Here is a 15,601-nt window from a genome sequence, read left to right as displayed (position 1 = left end):
GGGCAGCAGGCACCCCCTCCAGCAGGACTGGGCAGGCAGGGCAGGCGTCTCCTCCTCCTGCCTCAGCCCCAGACACTCAGTTCCAGGGTCAGAGGGAGCCTCTCTCTGCTGCGTCAGGGCCTCCGTGAACCCTCAGCAGCTGCCTGCCAGCCGGGCTGGCCTTCGGGAGGGATGCTCAGCTCCTCGGGCGTCCCCAGCCTTTGGGTTTATCTTTAGGGAAACTCTGGAGAGGCACTTGGCACCTCTGGTTTCTGTGAAAGGAGGAAAATCAGAGTAAAGTAGGGAAGAGAGAGCACAGGACGGGGAGGTCCCCCCGCCACTGACTGGCCCTCTTCTGACGACCGTGTGACGGTTAATCAATGGTGTTTTCCTTAGGATTTTCTAAGGAAGGAGTTCAGTGAAGAAAACATTTTGTTCTGGCAGGCCTGCGAATACTTTAACCATGTTCCCGCACACGACAAAAAGGAGGTAGGTTCCTCAGGCGGGGACGTGGGGGGGTTGGGGGGCGGGTGTTTTCAGCGGAGGTTCACACCTAGTGTGGTCTGAAAAGTCCACGCACAAATACTTTCACACCATTAAAAAAATGCCTCTTTCAGAGTGTTTCTTAATATATGTGATATTTAATTTTGCCTAAACTTAGCTTTTGCGTAAACGCTTGGAGCCCTGATGCTTCCTCAGCACATGTGCTGCCTGCTGCCCAGTGTGGAGGGGGAGCGGGGAGAGAATCTGGGGGTGGGGGCGCCTTCCAGGAGCTTCTGTCTGGGCGGCCATGTGCAGGCCGCGTGGGGCGGGCGGGGTCCCGGCGCGACCTGCCTTGAGGTGGCCTGCCCCCCACGCTCGGTGCCGCGGGGGCCATGCGTCAGGAGCCCCAGCTCAGGTCTTCCAAGCATTCGGATTGCCCTAGGACAGAACTTGGAGAGGAGCCGATTTATTGGAAAGTTTCGTGCCAGCTGGCTCTTTCAGTCAGATTTCAACCAAGAGATGGTCGTCAGGGGCTGCAGCAGTGGGCAGGCCCGAAAGACACGTGTGGTCTGTGTGTCCGGCTCACACGCTGCCCCGTCAGCTCTCCTACAGGGCCCGCGAGATCTTCGGTAAGTTCCTGAGCAGCAAGGCCACCACGCCGGTCAACATCGACAGTCAGGCCCAGCTGGCGGACGACATCCTCAGCGCCCCCCACCCCGACATGTTCAAGGAGCAGCAGCTCCAGGTGATGGCCCCGGCGGGGGCGGGGGGCGGGGCCCTGGAGTGTCGCCCCCGCAGGCGCCAGCCGCCTGCAGCAAGTGGAGTGGCGCCCTCCCCACACTGGGCTCCCATCGCAGGGCCAGGGTGCAGCAGGGCCTGGAGCAGGAAGACCCGTCACCGCGTCCCTGTCTGTTGGCTCCTCTCTGTACGCATCTGCGCGCGATCACAGGTTCATGGGCATCGACATACACAGAGCTCCTAGGTGTTTGGGTCTTTTCAGCTTTAGGACATCACGATGATAAGTGTGTGGGGGACGTAGTGTTAGAGCCTGCGTCCACGCGGACCCCTCTGTCAGAGGCCGCGTCCACACGGACCCCGCTGTCAGGACCCGCTGTCAGAGGCCACGTCCACGCGGACCCGATGTCAGAGGCCGCGTCCACGCGGACCCGATGTCAGAGGCCGCGTCCACGCGGACCTCGCTGTCAGAGGCCGCGTCCACGCGGACCCGATGTCAGAGGCCGCGTCCACGCGGACCCGATGTCAGAGGCCGCGTCCACGCGGACCCCGCTGTCAGAGGCCGCGTCCACGCGGACCCGATGTCAGAGGCCGTGTCCACGTGGACCTCGCTGTCAGAGGCCGCGTCCACGCGGACCCGCTGTCAGAGGCCACATCCACTCGGACCCGCTGTCAGAGAACCTGTCCACTGGCCTCAGCAGAGGTTCCTTCTGTTGCCTAGTCACAAAGGTGAAACAAATGGAGAAAGGTGTTTTCTTTTTTCATATGTACTTATATATTTGGCTGCACCGGGCCTTAGCTGCAGCGTGTGGGATCTAGTTCCTTGACTGGGGGTTGAACCCGAGCCTCCTGTGTTGGAACCCTGGAGCCTTAGCCGCTGGGCCACCAGGGAAGCCCTGGAGGAAGGTATCTTCACGGCAGGTCTCACTTCCTTTAGGTTCCGGTTGCCTTTGGTTTCGTTCTTATTTAACAAAGTCAAGGTTCTTCACGACTGTCCTTGGCTGTCCTGAGTCCCCTCAGGTGCTGGCTTCATGTAGGTGTTGGAACGGGCTGGTTGTAAGCGTGACCCCAGGGGCTGGTGTGTTATGAGAAGGGTGACCACATGTTGAGGAGCCTAGGCGACCCTTCCAGAGGAGACGAGGGGCTCTGGGAAGAGGCCTGCCCCTTGGGCCTGAGGGTCCAGTTCTGTGTGTGACGGGACGGTGCCGCGTCTTCCCAGCAGATCTTCAACCTGATGAAGTTCGACAGCTACACACGGTTCCTGAAATCCCCGCTGTACCAAGAGTGCATCCTGGCGGAGGTGGAGGGCCGCCCGTTGCCCGACGCGCAGCAGGTCCCCAGCAGCCCCGCCTCCAAGCACAGTGCCAGCTCAGACCACTCCAACACGTCCACGCCCAAGAAGGTGCCAGTCCCGCGCGCCGGCCTTCCCTCGGAGGGCGCTCTGCAGACAGCAGACGTCCCTGTTGGCGTCTTCTCTCACTCGCAGAACCTGAAAGGCGCGCTCTGGCTGTGCTCCCGCGGCTCCGGGCGGGGCGGGCGGGCGCCAGCTGCCGGTCTGGAGGGGCTGGCAGGGCTGCACCTCCCTCGGCAGCCCCGCCTGGGCGTTCCGCCCCGTTTCCCTTCCCCTGTGTCTCCTGAGACAGCACAGCAGCATCACACTGTTTTAATAGTGCTTTCCCTTTGACGGCAGTTGAGCGGAAAATCGAAATCAGGACGGTCCCTGAACGAAGAGCTGGGGGACGAGGACAGCGAGAGGAAGCGGAAAGGCGCGTTCTTCTCGTGGTCGCGGACCAGGAGCACTGGGCGCTCCCAGAAGAAGAAGGACCACGGTGACCGTCCGAACGGTTCGTGGTGTGTCCTGTGCGGGGGGGCAGGGGCGCGGAGGAGCCAGCGCGGGCTGTGCTGTGAGCTGGCCCGAGGGGCGGCCAGCGGGGGCTGCAGGGCGGCTCCAGATCCTCTGAGAGGCACAGGGTGTGTCCCGCCCCTGCCCCCCAGCCTGGGTGCCCTGCGGGGGCCTCGTGCCTGCCATTCAGTCCCCGTCTTGCCCGGGCAGTCATAGATGCTCTTTGTAGAAAGTTTGGAGGATACAGCCAGGGGAAAAGAGGGGAACACAGGTGTCTGCCTTCCGTCCACCCAGACAGCTCTTGCTTTCCTGCGGTGTGCCAGGGTCCGTGAGCCTTTGTCATTTTTTAAAGAAAATGTGACACCATAGCTCGGTTATCAGGCATTTTCAAAATCGTCATTTTATTATTGCAGTTCTTAAAGGTCAGCATTCTAGAGCTTTTCCCCCATGCTTCTTTCTCATGTGTGGCTGAGAAGAGAGGGTGAGGGGGGCGGGGGTGTTGCTGGGAGGAGGTGGCAGGGCAGCAGAGGATGGGGCCGCTTCCACAGACTGCCGTGAGCGGGGTTATTTTGCAGCAAGTAACCTGGAGGCTTCAGGCCTGGTCCCCGTGCTTAGACCTGGAGCCCATCGGGGGCTCAGACAGGGAGCAGCTGAGGATGGGGTGGAGGTGGCCTCCCCGCGGCCAGGGGCCCACGCTGTGCTGGGCGGTGTGTAGAGTGTGCTCGTCTCCTCCTCGGAGCAGCCCGCGAATCAAGCCTTGTGCCCCTTTTACAGAGGGCTGGGGGAGGCTATGCGCCTGGTGGGGCCCTCAGGCTCCAGGCCAGCCGGAGCCGCTGGGACAGCAGTCCTGCCATAAGGAAGGGCAGACGACTAGGGGATGGGGGTGCCGTGGTCAGTGGGGTCAGGGACCCCCGAGGACCCGAGATGGGGGCGTGCCTGCCTCTCTAGGGCTGTGCCCCCAGGCAGGACCCCAGGAGGCCAGGGCCCCCACACCCCGATATTCAGAGAGCCACCTGGAAAGGCGCTAAACCCTGAGTCCAGGGCCCTCCCCAGGAGTTCTGACTCGGTCGCCTGGCCGTTTGCTTTAGGAAGGTGGTCGATGGACCCTGGGGGCCTCTGTGTAGTCGAGCCCCTGCTCAGCCCCAGGGCCCTGCACAGAGGCCTGATCCGGGAGTCGGCGCTGTGCTCTGGAAGGGCCTTTCAGTGGCAGAGTAGTCGCAACTTTCAGACCATAATTAGCTCCGTTAGTGACGTCAGACAGTGTGACCATCGCTGGTTCAGGACTTCCCGGGAGCTGACAGTGAAGCTGCAGTGACCCGCTGCATGTTAAGCTGCGTGCAGAGATAACAATTGCGGATGAGTGAGGGGCTGCAAGGCCCTGCACTCGCTTGTGTGTTGACTGTGAGGCAGGGGCAGGGGTAGGGGGTGGGGGGCGCAGGGCCGCAGACAGAGCAGAGGCCTGGGTCGGACTCCCGGCTCTGCTAGGTGCCAGGCTCCGGTCCTCCGAGCACGTCTGTCCAGCCTGAGCCACGGGGGGTGTGGGGGTCCGGCCATGCTCGGGGGGTGGCTGCGTGAAGTGAGGAGGTGTGCGGCCGGTGCAGTCGCGTGTCCTGAGTGCCCGTGTCCCCACAGACGCCCTGCACGCCAATGGGGGCCTGGGCCGCCGGGAGTCACAGGGCTCTGTGTCCTCGGCCGGGAGCCTGGACCTGGTGAGTGCCTGCAGGGCTGCCGCCCTTGTCCATGGGGCTTCTGGGAGGAGCGGGGATGGGTGGGAGGGAGCCCTGGAGCACCGAGAATATCTCGGGCTTTATTTCCCAGCCTTTGTTCTCGCGGGCACGTGTCTTTGGACGCCCACGGGAGCAGCAGGTGCTCGTCTTTGTCTTGGCGTCTGCACGCCCGCAGGGCCGTGAGCTCCGATGCCCCGCGGCCGTGCCCATACACAGGGAGTGGTGCCCGACCTGCCCAGCCCCACGCCCCTCACCCTGCTGAGCCGCCCGCCAGGCCCCCACTTCCAGTGACGTGGAGGAGGCGTCGGCGGACCGGCTGGCTTCTTAGCTGCTGTCTAACGCCAGCTTTGGAAAACGCTGTTGTCAGGAGCCTAGTCTCCTGAAATGGTCAGGCAGCGGTTAACGCAGGATGCGTCCTTCTCCAGCTGAGGCAGCACCGGGTAGAGCTGTCAGGTAGACCCTGCCCCCGCAGCGCAGCGGCCTCAAAGGGCCGCTGTATCACACGTGCACCTGAGGAGGACCCTTGGGGCCGTTTTCTATCCGTCTGCCACCTACAGACTAGCTTTCCATTTGGGTGAAAGGGATTTTCCGACCCCAGGAGGAGAGTATGTTACGAACCTGAGGAGCAGGGTAGGTCAGACCTTAGGAGGATGTGTGTGGGGAGCCCCTTCCGGCAGGCGGGGCTCCTGTGGCTCAGGGACCCGGAGGAACATCTCGGAGGGACCTGGGGTCTGCCCGGGGAGCTAGGCCGCTGGATGGCTCCTGCCCTGCCCTGCGACCCGGCTCTGAGTGCACCCGGGCTCACCTCTTCCCGCACTACGCAGACACCGCAGCCCTGCTCTGCCCCGGTCCCTTCCACTGGCAGACAGGGCTCCCCGCCATGGGGCCCGGGCTGTGGGCCCCGCAGGCTGCAGCCCCCAGCCTCCCACCCGGAGGAAGGGCCTGGGGCCCTTGTTACCCAACGCCACCTCCCCCCACCTGCTCCTCTGACCTCGGACGAGTGCTGCTGCCCCTGAGCCTCGGCCAGGCCGTCGCACCTCACCCTGCTGTCTGTCAGCCCGCCCCTCCCAGAAAGGCCTCCTGTCCTGGGAGGTCGGGCAGAAAGAGCCAGAAAAGGGACCAGAAGCAGCAGGGGTTGGGCCGCAGGCCCTCAGCACTGGTCCAGCCCACCTCGTGTCCGCGGCCCCCAGACTGAGTGGCAGGCAGGCAGTGCAGCTCGTGGTCCCCAAGTGGCCCCCCGGGGCTCCAGAGGGGGCTCCATGTGCTTGTGGGTCAGGGAGGCCACCACCGGCCCCAAAAAACCACAGTGGAAAGACCTGTCCTGTTCTGAGCAGGAAAGCCATGTGGTTAGCTGTCAGCCTAACCCTTGTGAGAGTTAGACCCAGAGGTTGGAGGGTGGGCCTGTCCGGCCGGCGCCCGAGGTTGAGAGAGACGCTGGCTCCCTCCCGTGTCGGCTGGAGGCCCTGCGACGCAGCGTGCATTTGTCAGAACGGGTCGTGTGCTCGTGTGCTGGAGCTGGGTGTGCACGGGGGGCGCCCTGCTGCCCTGCCCGCATGCGCAAGCAGCGCCCGCCCTGCCCGAGCACCCCGCCCTGTGCCCACCCCCGTGTCTCCCTGCCCCCAGCCAGAGGCCTGCAGGACCCTCGCGCCCGAGCGGGACAAGCCGGCCAAGCACTGCAGCATCCAGCTGCCTGATGGGACGGCCTGCGTGGTGCTGGTCAGGGCCGGGCTCTCCATCAAGGACGTGCTGGCCGGGCTCTGCGAGCGGCACGGCATCAACGGGGCTGCCGTGGACCTCTTCCTGGCGGGCGGGGACAAGGTGCGGCTGCGGGGACCTTGGGCCTTTCTCCGGGGGGTGCCTGTCCCGTGGGGGGCCGGCCCACCCCTGTCTGTCCACTCGCCTCTGCCGGAGGCCCGGCCGGGAGCCCGGCCCGGCTGTGAGCTGCCTCTGCAGGCAGCCCTCTCCGGGCTCAGCAGCGGTGCCGTGCCCCCGCGGCCGAGCGCCCGGCCCCGCTGACGGCCCTCTCTGTCCCTTCCGTGTGCGCGAAGCCTCTCGTGCTGCACCAGGACAGCAGCATCTTGGAGTCCCGGGACCTGCGCCTAGAAAAACGCACTTTATTCCGGTAAGAGAAGCGCAGCTGCTGGTTCCATAAGGTTTCCGGAGCCACAGGGCCATTTCTGACCACTTGCTCTGCTGGCCTCCACTCTGCTGGGACTGGAGGGCCAACACCCCCACTGTGAGCTTGGAAGGGGCAGGAGCGCCCGGGGCCAGAGGGTCACACTCCCTGCCGGTGACCCCCGTCGGGCTGCACCAGCACAGGGCCGTCCCGCGGGGTGGCCGCTCCTTGCTGGCTGTGACCGCCCTGGCAGCCCCCAGGCCCTGGAGAAGCCCCCCGCAGGCTCTCCCTGTGGAACTCGGGCCTCCCTGGAACTCCGTGGGTGCTGCTGTGCTCTCGAGGGAGAGCGTCGGCGTGAGGGTTGCACGCACACGTGGCAGAGGTGTGCTTGTTTCTCCCCGTCTGCCCAGGCTGGATCTGGTGCCGATTAACCGATCGGTGGGACTCAAGGCGAAGCCCAGCAAGCCCGTCACGGAGGTGCTGCGTCCCGTGGCGGCCAAGTACGGCCTGCGCCTGAATGAGCTGGTGGCCCGGCTGGTGAGTGACCAGGCTGACCAGGGACCCAGGGCCCTCTGTGTACCAAGCTGCCCACGAGCGCCTGCCTGCCGGGACACAGTTTGCCCCCAGTCGTCCACAGAGCTGCGGCATCGCAAGGGGGGCGAGGAATGGCTGGCAGTGCCCGGAGCCCTGGGAGGTCGTCACCCGCTCCCACCTGCTTCTCACCCTGCAGTGGAAACGCTTGCTGTTTGTACCTCCGTTGTGCCCTCTGGGCTTGGGTTGAGATTTGGGGGTTTTGGCCCAAGGAGGCCAAGAAAAGAAACAAAGGGAAATCCTGCAGCCTCCCGCCATTTGCACACCTGACCTCAGTTCAAGGGCGGGAGCTGCCCGATCCATCCACACCAGCCCCTCATGTGCCCGCTAACTGCCCGGCTGCCCACACGCCAAGGGCCTGCTGGCGCTCTGGCATTTCCCAGCCGGCCGTCGGGTTACTTAGTGAATGGATTAAGGAGGGACAGGGCAGAGCCCCACCGTGTTGCCGGAGGGTGTCTGGGGAGACTGGGGCCAGCAGCCTCGGACCTGTCCCCACACGCGCCATGTGTTTGCTTTGAGATGTGACTCGGGACCCACTGGGGGCTTTCCCATGACTCAGCGGTAAAGAATGCGCCTGCAACGTAGGAGTCACAGGAGACACAGGTCCCTGGGTAGGGAAGATCCCCTGGAGGAGGAATTGGCAACCTACTCCAGGAGGAATGGCAAACCATTTCTTGCCTGGAGAATCCCATGCATAGAGGAACCCAGTGGGCTACAGTCCATGGGGTCACGAAGAGTCGGACACGTTGAAGCGACTGAGCACGCACCTGTGGCCCATTGGCCTGTGTTCTCCTTTCTTTACAAAATATCCTGTATCAGAACTACAGTTGCAAGTATTTTTAGGATTTTTATTTTCTCTGAGATGAGCTCCACAATTGTTTAGAAATTTTGGAGTGAGCCAGAGGACCAGTCCTGAGGGGAACCCAGGGCTCCCCCCACCAGCTTGGGACAGTGGGGGAGGGGATGGGGGGAGCGCTGCCGCAGAATCTAGAGTCTAGCATATGCTCGATGGAGAGGGCACGGCCTGGGTGCCACGTGGCCCCCCTGCCCTCCCTTGTCTGTGACCTAAGCCGTAGCTAACGCTTTGTGCCTGTAGCCCTGTCTGTAAAGTGGGGGAGTCAGGGCAGCTTGCTCATGGGGTCGCTGTGGGGCTTCTGTCCTGGGGGGGCGGCTGGCTGGCGAGCAGGGCTCCTTCCCTGCTGGGGCCTGAGCCAGAAGGGCGGTCCAGCCGCTGCAGGGGAGGGGCCGGGGGAACTGGGGAGGGCAGAATGCGAGGCTATGGCTGCCCTGGGAACCTCTCTCGGACCCTCCTGGGCGAGCTGTGGGCCGCCGAGGCCAGGAGGTTGTGAGCCACGTGGACCGCTTGTCTGCTTCCCACTTGGCTGGAGCTTTGGCTGGACGACTGCATGTTCAGATTGTTTTTTGACAGAAGCTGCGGGACTCGAACAACAAAACAGTCTCCCAGGGGAGAAGGGCAGGACCCTGGGCCTCAGACCTGCCTGCTTCCTGCTCTCAGGGAGGGGCGAGAAGCCCCACACGTGCTTCCTGGCACACTGAGGACCAGCGAGGTGGGCTGGGGGTCGCCCCCTCCAGGCTGAGAGTGGTCCTGAGGCTTCGGCCAGCTTGACTTGGGGACACAGCTGTTAGTGGTACCACCACGTGACCCCCACCCCTGAGTCTTCAACCCGACTCGGTGTAGCCCGCAGCTGGCTCTGGGTGGTAGCTCCATTCACGTGGGTTCCTCAGGGTGCCTGCACTTGGGCAGGCCTGCCAGCGCTTGGGATCCATGTCACTCCACGTCAGGAGTCTGCGGGCAGCCCTGCCGAGGTGGCAGGACCTGGGGTCAGCAGGCCTGTGTGACTCCATCAAGCCTGGGGTGGTCTTGCTGGCAGAAGGACCACATGGGGTTGTTCGGGAGAGCTCCAGCCTGCGTGGGCTGCTCATTACACCGTCTCTGCCTCTAGAGTGGAGAGAAGGAGCCCCTGGACCTTGGGGCCCCCATCTCGAGTCTGGATGGACAGCGGGTCATCTTGGAGGAGAAGGACCCCTCCCGAGGGAAAGGTGAGCGGAGAGATGCTGGGTCCCGGGCTCTGCTGTCCGGGTCTCAGCGTGCCTCCGCAGAGGGGTGCTCATGGCTTTAGGGTCTCCCGGGGCCTGGCAGCTCCCCGCCATGGCTGAGCTCAAGCCTGACGGGCGTCTGACTGTGGGCAGGAGCGCTGGGGCCTCGCTGAGCAAGTCTCTGCTGGGAGAAGGGCAACAAGACCTGCTGAGACCCCGGGACTGCCCGGGGCACCCCAATGCGCCCTGGAACGTGCTCTGCTCCTGGGGCCCCCCATCCTCTGCACAAGGGCCCGGGACCCCAGGGCGTTGCTGCTACTCCGGACCCAGCGGTGGCTGAGGTGGGGCTTGGTGGGGCGGTGACGAGGGCCTGTGCACCAGGCGGCAGTGGTTTGAGGAGCTCTCCCCACGCTCGCTGCCTTGGCCTTGGCCTTGACCTTGACCGTGTGGCTTCTCAGGGAGAGTGATCCCCGCTGTCAGGTCACCTGGAGGGACCGGCACTCCCCGGACCACTCAGCCCCTCCCAGGCGGAGGGTAGCGGGGCCGTGTCTCCTGCAGGGACCCCCTGGAGTCCACTGAACAGGGCGAGCGGAGGGCCGTGCCAGGAGCTGCCCCATCCTTTTCCCGGGCTGACTCAGCTCTAAAGTGGGGCGCTGGTCACTCCCTGGGTGACGTGCGCTGTGCTGGCCTCTCTGCCCTTGGGCTCCAGCGCAGCCCCTCGTCCCCCTCTGGGCCCATCTGGGTTCTGAGAGTGCAGTGCGCTCTCCCTTTGCCCGGCGGCCGGTCTTGGGGACGAGTGGCCTGAGCAGGGTGCGGGTGCTCAGCACCCCCTCCAGGGTCTGATGTGGTCAGACCCCCTGGCGTGTGTGCACAGGTAAGTCAGAAGGTGCAGCCGCAGGCAGGTGTGTGCGGAATGCTGCCTGCAGTTGGGACGGCAGGTCTGCGCCGGCCCGTCCTGGTCCAGAGCAGCGGCCGTGTACCGGGAGGGCTGGGGGCCAGCCTGTGGCCCTGACTTGGGGCAGTGGCCTTGGTTGAAAACACGTAATGAATGTGAGAGCCTCCCGCTTTGTAAAGGTGCTCGTGCCAAACAGTCCCCAGGAGGCCCTTTCAGAGGCCCTTTTTGGCTTCTGTGCAGCTTTGCTCTCAAGGATGTATAAACATCATTGTATTGATCTGGAGATGGGTGTGCAGTTCACTGCAGTATAAAGTCTATCTCAACTGTGTTCGGCATCCACAGATAAACAGAGAAGTGCGCCGGTCAGACAGAGCACAGCTGTAAATGCCAGCTCCAGGAATCACTCGGCTACGGTAATTGCCCCTCGCCCTGCACCTGCAGTGCTCGGGGTGGCGGCCCCCGCGGCTCTCTGCTCCGGTCGGGCCTGCGCCCCAGGGTGGGGGGTTCTTCTAGGGCGCCTTTGTGCTGCCCGCTCCCACTGGCCTGGGGATTGCTGGGCGGGTGTGTGCCTCACACGCAGTCTTTATTGCAATTGACTTCTGCCACTCATGTGAAGTCCAAATCCGCGCAGTCTGTTTCCAAGTCCCCTGTTATGTAACTGATGAACGTGCTGTCGTGTCTGCAACGTGAGTGGAACTTTGACTTTCCTTCTGACACAGGGAGAGGAGAGGACGCTAGGCAAGTCTAATTCTATTAAAATTAAAGGAGAAAATGGGAAGAATGCTAGGGAGCCCCGGCTTTCAAAGAGAGAAGAATCTATTGCAAAGATTGGGAAAAAAAAATATCAGAAAATTAATTTGGACGAAGCAGAGGGTACGTGTACTTTTTAAAACTTGCACGTTTTTCATGAATGTGTAGGATCCCTAGAACTTTCTCTGGGTTATGCCACTGGGGTGACTGTGCCCCCTTCACACTGAGAAGTCACCCGCCTGGGCCTGCAGCTGTCGGTGTATCCTTACTAAAGCCGCAGTTTTCAGACCGAGGGCCGGGCCCTTCGGGCGTTAGGGAGCCCCCGCTGGGGGCTGCAACAGGTGGTGATCTCTGTGTCCCCCTCACAGTGCGGTCGGGCTCAGAGTCCCTGGGGCGGGCCCTCGTCAGGGGGCGGGCCCTCGCGAGGGGAGGATACTGTCAGGGGGCGGGTCCTGCCAGGGGGCGGGCCTTTGCCAGGGGGCGGGCCCTCGCGAGGGGAGGATACTGTCAGGGGGCGGGTCCCGCCAGGGGGCGGGCCCTCGCGGGGGCGGGTCCCAGGGGAGGCGGAGCCCTGGCTGCGCCTGACCGCCCTGTTCAGAGGTCAGGAGGAGACGCTGTGTGGCAGGCCGTGGGGCTGGCCGCCCACGCTGCCCCCGGACCGCAGGACGAAGGAGGGCAGCGCATGAGAGGCAGGGAGGCGGGAAGCTTTCTCTCCAGAAGCCTGTAACACAGAGAAGCGCTAGGAGCAGCCCCGCTCTGAGCTGCCCTGTAACGGCTGAACCCGGCAGCGCTTCCGCTCGGCTGGCTCGGCTGGCTGGTCGCAGCTCCCGCGCTGCCCGGCCGCGCCTGCGCCGAAGCGCCCGCCTTCTGAGCGCCCTCAGGTGTGAGGTTTCAGGCTCCTTGTTGGTCAGAAGCTAAGACTGTAACCTTAGTTAGCTAAGCGAACCCCAAGAAGGCTCAGTGTAGACACCATCTACCTGGGATGGTGGACTCGAGTTACAGCTGAGAACCCACCCCGGTAAGAACAGGCTTCCCAGGTGGAGCTAGGCGTAAAAAGAACCCACCGGCAGTGCAGGAGACACAAGAGACGCGGCGCGATCCCTGGGTGGGGACAGTCTGGAGGAACGCATGGCACCCGACTCCAGTATTCTTCCCTGGAGAATCCCATGGCCAGGAGCCTGGGGGGCTACAGTCCACGGGGTCACCAAGAGTCGGACACGACTGAGCGACTAACACTTCCACTTTCAAGAACAGGAAAGGTTGTGGGGGCATCCAGGAAGGTACAGTACCTGGCCAGGGGTGCCGGGACTGCAGGAGGGGGTCGAGGGCCAGGCATTGCTCACAGGCCCAAGTGGTGCCCAAGGACGCCCGCACGCAAGTTCACCGGCGCCAGACACCTGGGCTCCTGGCTCTGTCAGGCCGTGGTGTATGGTCAGCGGCTTCCCCCTGCTCAGAAGGGAACCAGGTGGCTGCTGCCCCGGCGCCCAGAGCCAGTCCAGGGAGGGCCAGAACCGTGCCCGCGGCGTGCAGCCTCCCGGGCTCTGGGTGGAGGCTAGAGGGTGGGGAGGCCCCGGGGCAGCGGGACAGAACTTTCTAGACACGCTCTTGCATTGGGCCAGAGGGGACCCACTCTAAAACCTGGTCAATGTGGGATTTCTTGCCAGAGTTTTTTGAGCTCATTTCCAAAGCTCAGAGCAGCAGAGCAGACGACCAGCGCGGGCTGTTGAGGAAGGAGGACCTCGTGCTGCCCGAGTTCCTGCGTCTGCCCCCCAGCCCCCCAGGGCTCGCCCCCTCCCCTTCAGCCGCTGCCAACGCCTTCGGCCCGAGAACCGTGACGGGTCACTGCGAGGAGCGGGCACCCCGGCCCCGAGAAAGCCCGGCCAGCAGCCCGGGCTCCGGCGACAGCCTGCCCCTCGGTGCCCCCGGGACCCCCAGCCCGCCAGCACAGGAAGTGGAGGCCGGCAGCGTCCAGACCGAGGAGGGCGAGCACGTGGCCGACCTGACGCTCACGGGGGAGGGGGACATCAGCAGCCCCAACAGCTCGTTCCTGCCGCCGCCCCCCGCCCCGCGGGACGCGGCCGCACCTCCGAGACCAGGTACTTCCGGGCGCGCCGCCCCTGCTCCCCTTTGACTGCCCTCCTCCCGCTGGCCCCGCGCCGTCTGCCTGGCGCTGGCGTTGTCCACAGTTTCCAATTAAAACGAGAGGGCGGTGGGAAGTGAACCCCCCGCCCGGAGTCTCTCGAGGGAGGGTTCAGCGTGCTTCCTCCTCGGTGACGTGCTTGTCCTGGCTGCCCCGCCCCCTCTGAGGACCCAGCGCCGCTGAGGTCGGAGAGTGGCCAGGACGGCGGGAGGGGGCAGCGGGCACTCGCTCGTGAGTGGCGCCCCCACCGGGCCCTGGCGCTCCCCTGCTCCTTTCCCCAGTCCGGGGCGGTAATGCCACCACCAAGCAAGGCCCTGGGGATTTCTGAAAAATGTGTGTTATTTTTACAATCTAGATCACTAGCACTTTCAGTATTTTAATCTCAAGACTGAAAAAAAAATGTGTCTTGAGCAAGCCCCGTGTGGCCTAGAGCCCGAGGCCCACGGTGACCCCCAGGTCCGGCCGCGGGGGACTGCCCCCCCTCCGCACATCGGTCAGAGCACGTGGCGGCCCGCGGGCCTGGAGTTCCCTCACGCGGGAGGTCAGCACGGTTCCGCCAGGCGGAAGCGTGGACGTGTTGCGTGAGCCGGCCCCGGGACGCATGAATGTTAGCTGGGAAATCGAGGCCCCCGGCCTCCTGGAGAAGGGGCTCAGGGGCACACGGCTCCGCCTGCAGAGGGCCGCGCCTGCAGGGCGGCTCCTCGCCTCCTGGGGTGCACGGACCTTCCCTGTAGGCTGCTCCGGGAAGGCCCCCTTTGCCTGAGTCCTGCCTGGGACGGGTCCTCCGGGACCCGCAGCTACATCTCTGGGGCCCCCGGGCCGCGGTGGGCTGACTCGGTGCGCCGGGTGGCTCTGGAGGACCGGCTGTGTGGGTGGGCTCCTCCTCGCATGTGGCCTGCTCTGCGACCCTGTCTCCCCTGCACACCTGTGCGGCCGCATCTGTGCTCCTCCAGGAGAAATAAACCCTACGTCTGACCATCGGACTGCTTGGAAACTCTTTCCTCCTCCATTCGAAAACCCATTTTCTCCTTAGAAAACGATAGATGTATTTTAATCCATGGCAAACACTGCACATTTCCGTGTAATTCATTGTTTAATATACTGGCTTTTGAAAATAGACCACTCTAGATACACTTGGGCGCCTCGGGTGTGTCTGCAGACAGAGCTGCATAAGGGCGGGATTGGGGGGCCGGTGCTGGACGGCAGACACAGCGCACGGGGAGCATGGCTCTCCCCTCCTTGAGCCCGGGGGTTAGGGGTCGGATGGCTGAAGGTGGGCGGGGGGGTGCCGGCGCTGCTGCGTGAGGCAGATGGATCCTTCCGCCTCGCCCCCCATGAACCCGGAGCGCAGGCATGCTGGCTGCCTGTGGTCCAGCCACGTCCTCCCCGGCTCCACACTCCGCTCAGGCATCGAGCCCACGCGGTTTTCCCAGTGCGACCTCTGTCTTCTGCTCCTCGCTCCAGAGCCTGCGCAGGGTTACCGGTGGGTCCCTGCGTCTCCCAGCACATCGCTAGGGCCATCTGAGCCCCATCCGCCCCACCCACCCCAGTGCACTGGTGGGGAGGAACCCGGGTCACGCCAGTGCTGGCAGTAGCTTCTGACCACCACGGCCACCCCCACCGCCCCCCAATCCCCACTGAGGTGGGAGCCCTGGATGCTTGCCTCCTCGGGTGTCCTAGGCGGTGCTTCTCCCATGAGCCTCGGACTCACCTTGGTGCTTCAGAACAGCACCAGGGGTTCCCCAGCCAGTGGGGCACTGCGGACACCCTTAGGCCAGTGTGCTTATTCTTGGGGTCCACCGGCAGGTTTGCAGTGCGTTCCCAGTTCTAGGTGCTATGAGCTGTTTCCTAGAGGGTGGCCACCGAGACCCTTCTGTCCAGGGTGAGAGAGACAGCATGCCCATGCCGCCAGGTTGTGAGATGTGGAAGCCCAGGGCTGCCAGCTCTGCGCCACCCCGAGGAGAGGGTCCCATCGTGGTGGGCCTCGGTCCCCAGCGCCCACGTTCAGAAGCCTGTCAGGGCCTGAGGGCTGGAGGCCTTTGGGCAGACGCGTGCCCATGCAGGGCACAGCCTTCCCGCACGGCCTGCCGTGGATTTGGTCCTGTTAACCTCTTTGGTATCCAGCAAAACCCTGGGCGTTGGTGGGCACGTCCTGCCCCGGGGAGCACTGGCGGGTGTGGGTGTGAGTCCTTGGCCCTGACAGCGAGTGGACAGTGTCCAGGACAGCGTCCAGGGCCCTGCAGAGGGCTCAGGGCTCACTCGGCCAGGGGGCTGAGATGTCCCT

The 15,601-nt window shown here is 64.1% G+C and overlaps 1 protein-coding gene across 3 annotated transcripts in view; it reads left to right on the top strand.

Moving 5' to 3' along the window:
* Positions 1–15,601, top strand: part of RGS12 (regulator of G protein signaling 12) — a 123,439-nt gene that overhangs the window by 102,992 nt on the left and 4,846 nt on the right. For 2 of the 3 annotated variants that reach the window (XM_042251687.2, XM_027971273.3), the window contains exons 6-17: positions 376–468; positions 1,064–1,207; positions 2,420–2,599; positions 2,888–3,041; positions 4,673–4,749; positions 6,391–6,585; positions 6,816–6,889; positions 7,294–7,420; positions 9,439–9,535; positions 10,770–10,840; positions 11,147–11,300; positions 12,842–13,273. In XM_042251687.2, the coding sequence (XP_042107621.1) occupies positions 376–468; positions 1,064–1,207; positions 2,420–2,599; positions 2,888–3,041; positions 4,673–4,749; positions 6,391–6,585; positions 6,816–6,889; positions 7,294–7,420; positions 9,439–9,535; positions 10,770–10,840; positions 11,147–11,300; positions 12,842–13,273 (1,798 nt within the window). Of the gene's footprint in view, positions 1–375; positions 469–1,063; positions 1,208–2,419; positions 2,600–2,887; positions 3,042–4,672; positions 4,750–6,390; positions 6,586–6,815; positions 6,890–7,293; positions 7,421–9,438; positions 9,536–10,769; positions 10,841–11,146; positions 11,301–12,841; positions 14,451–15,601 lie in introns of those variants that run through there. The other variant, XM_027971274.3, reaches the window with a different exon arrangement.

Source organism: Ovis aries, chromosome 6 (assembly GCF_016772045.2).
Source record: "Ovis aries strain OAR_USU_Benz2616 breed Rambouillet chromosome 6, ARS-UI_Ramb_v3.0, whole genome shotgun sequence".
In the NCBI taxonomy this organism is placed as follows: domain Eukaryota; kingdom Metazoa; phylum Chordata; class Mammalia; order Artiodactyla; family Bovidae; genus Ovis; species Ovis aries.
This window is presented reverse-complemented; position numbering and strand designations above follow the sequence as displayed.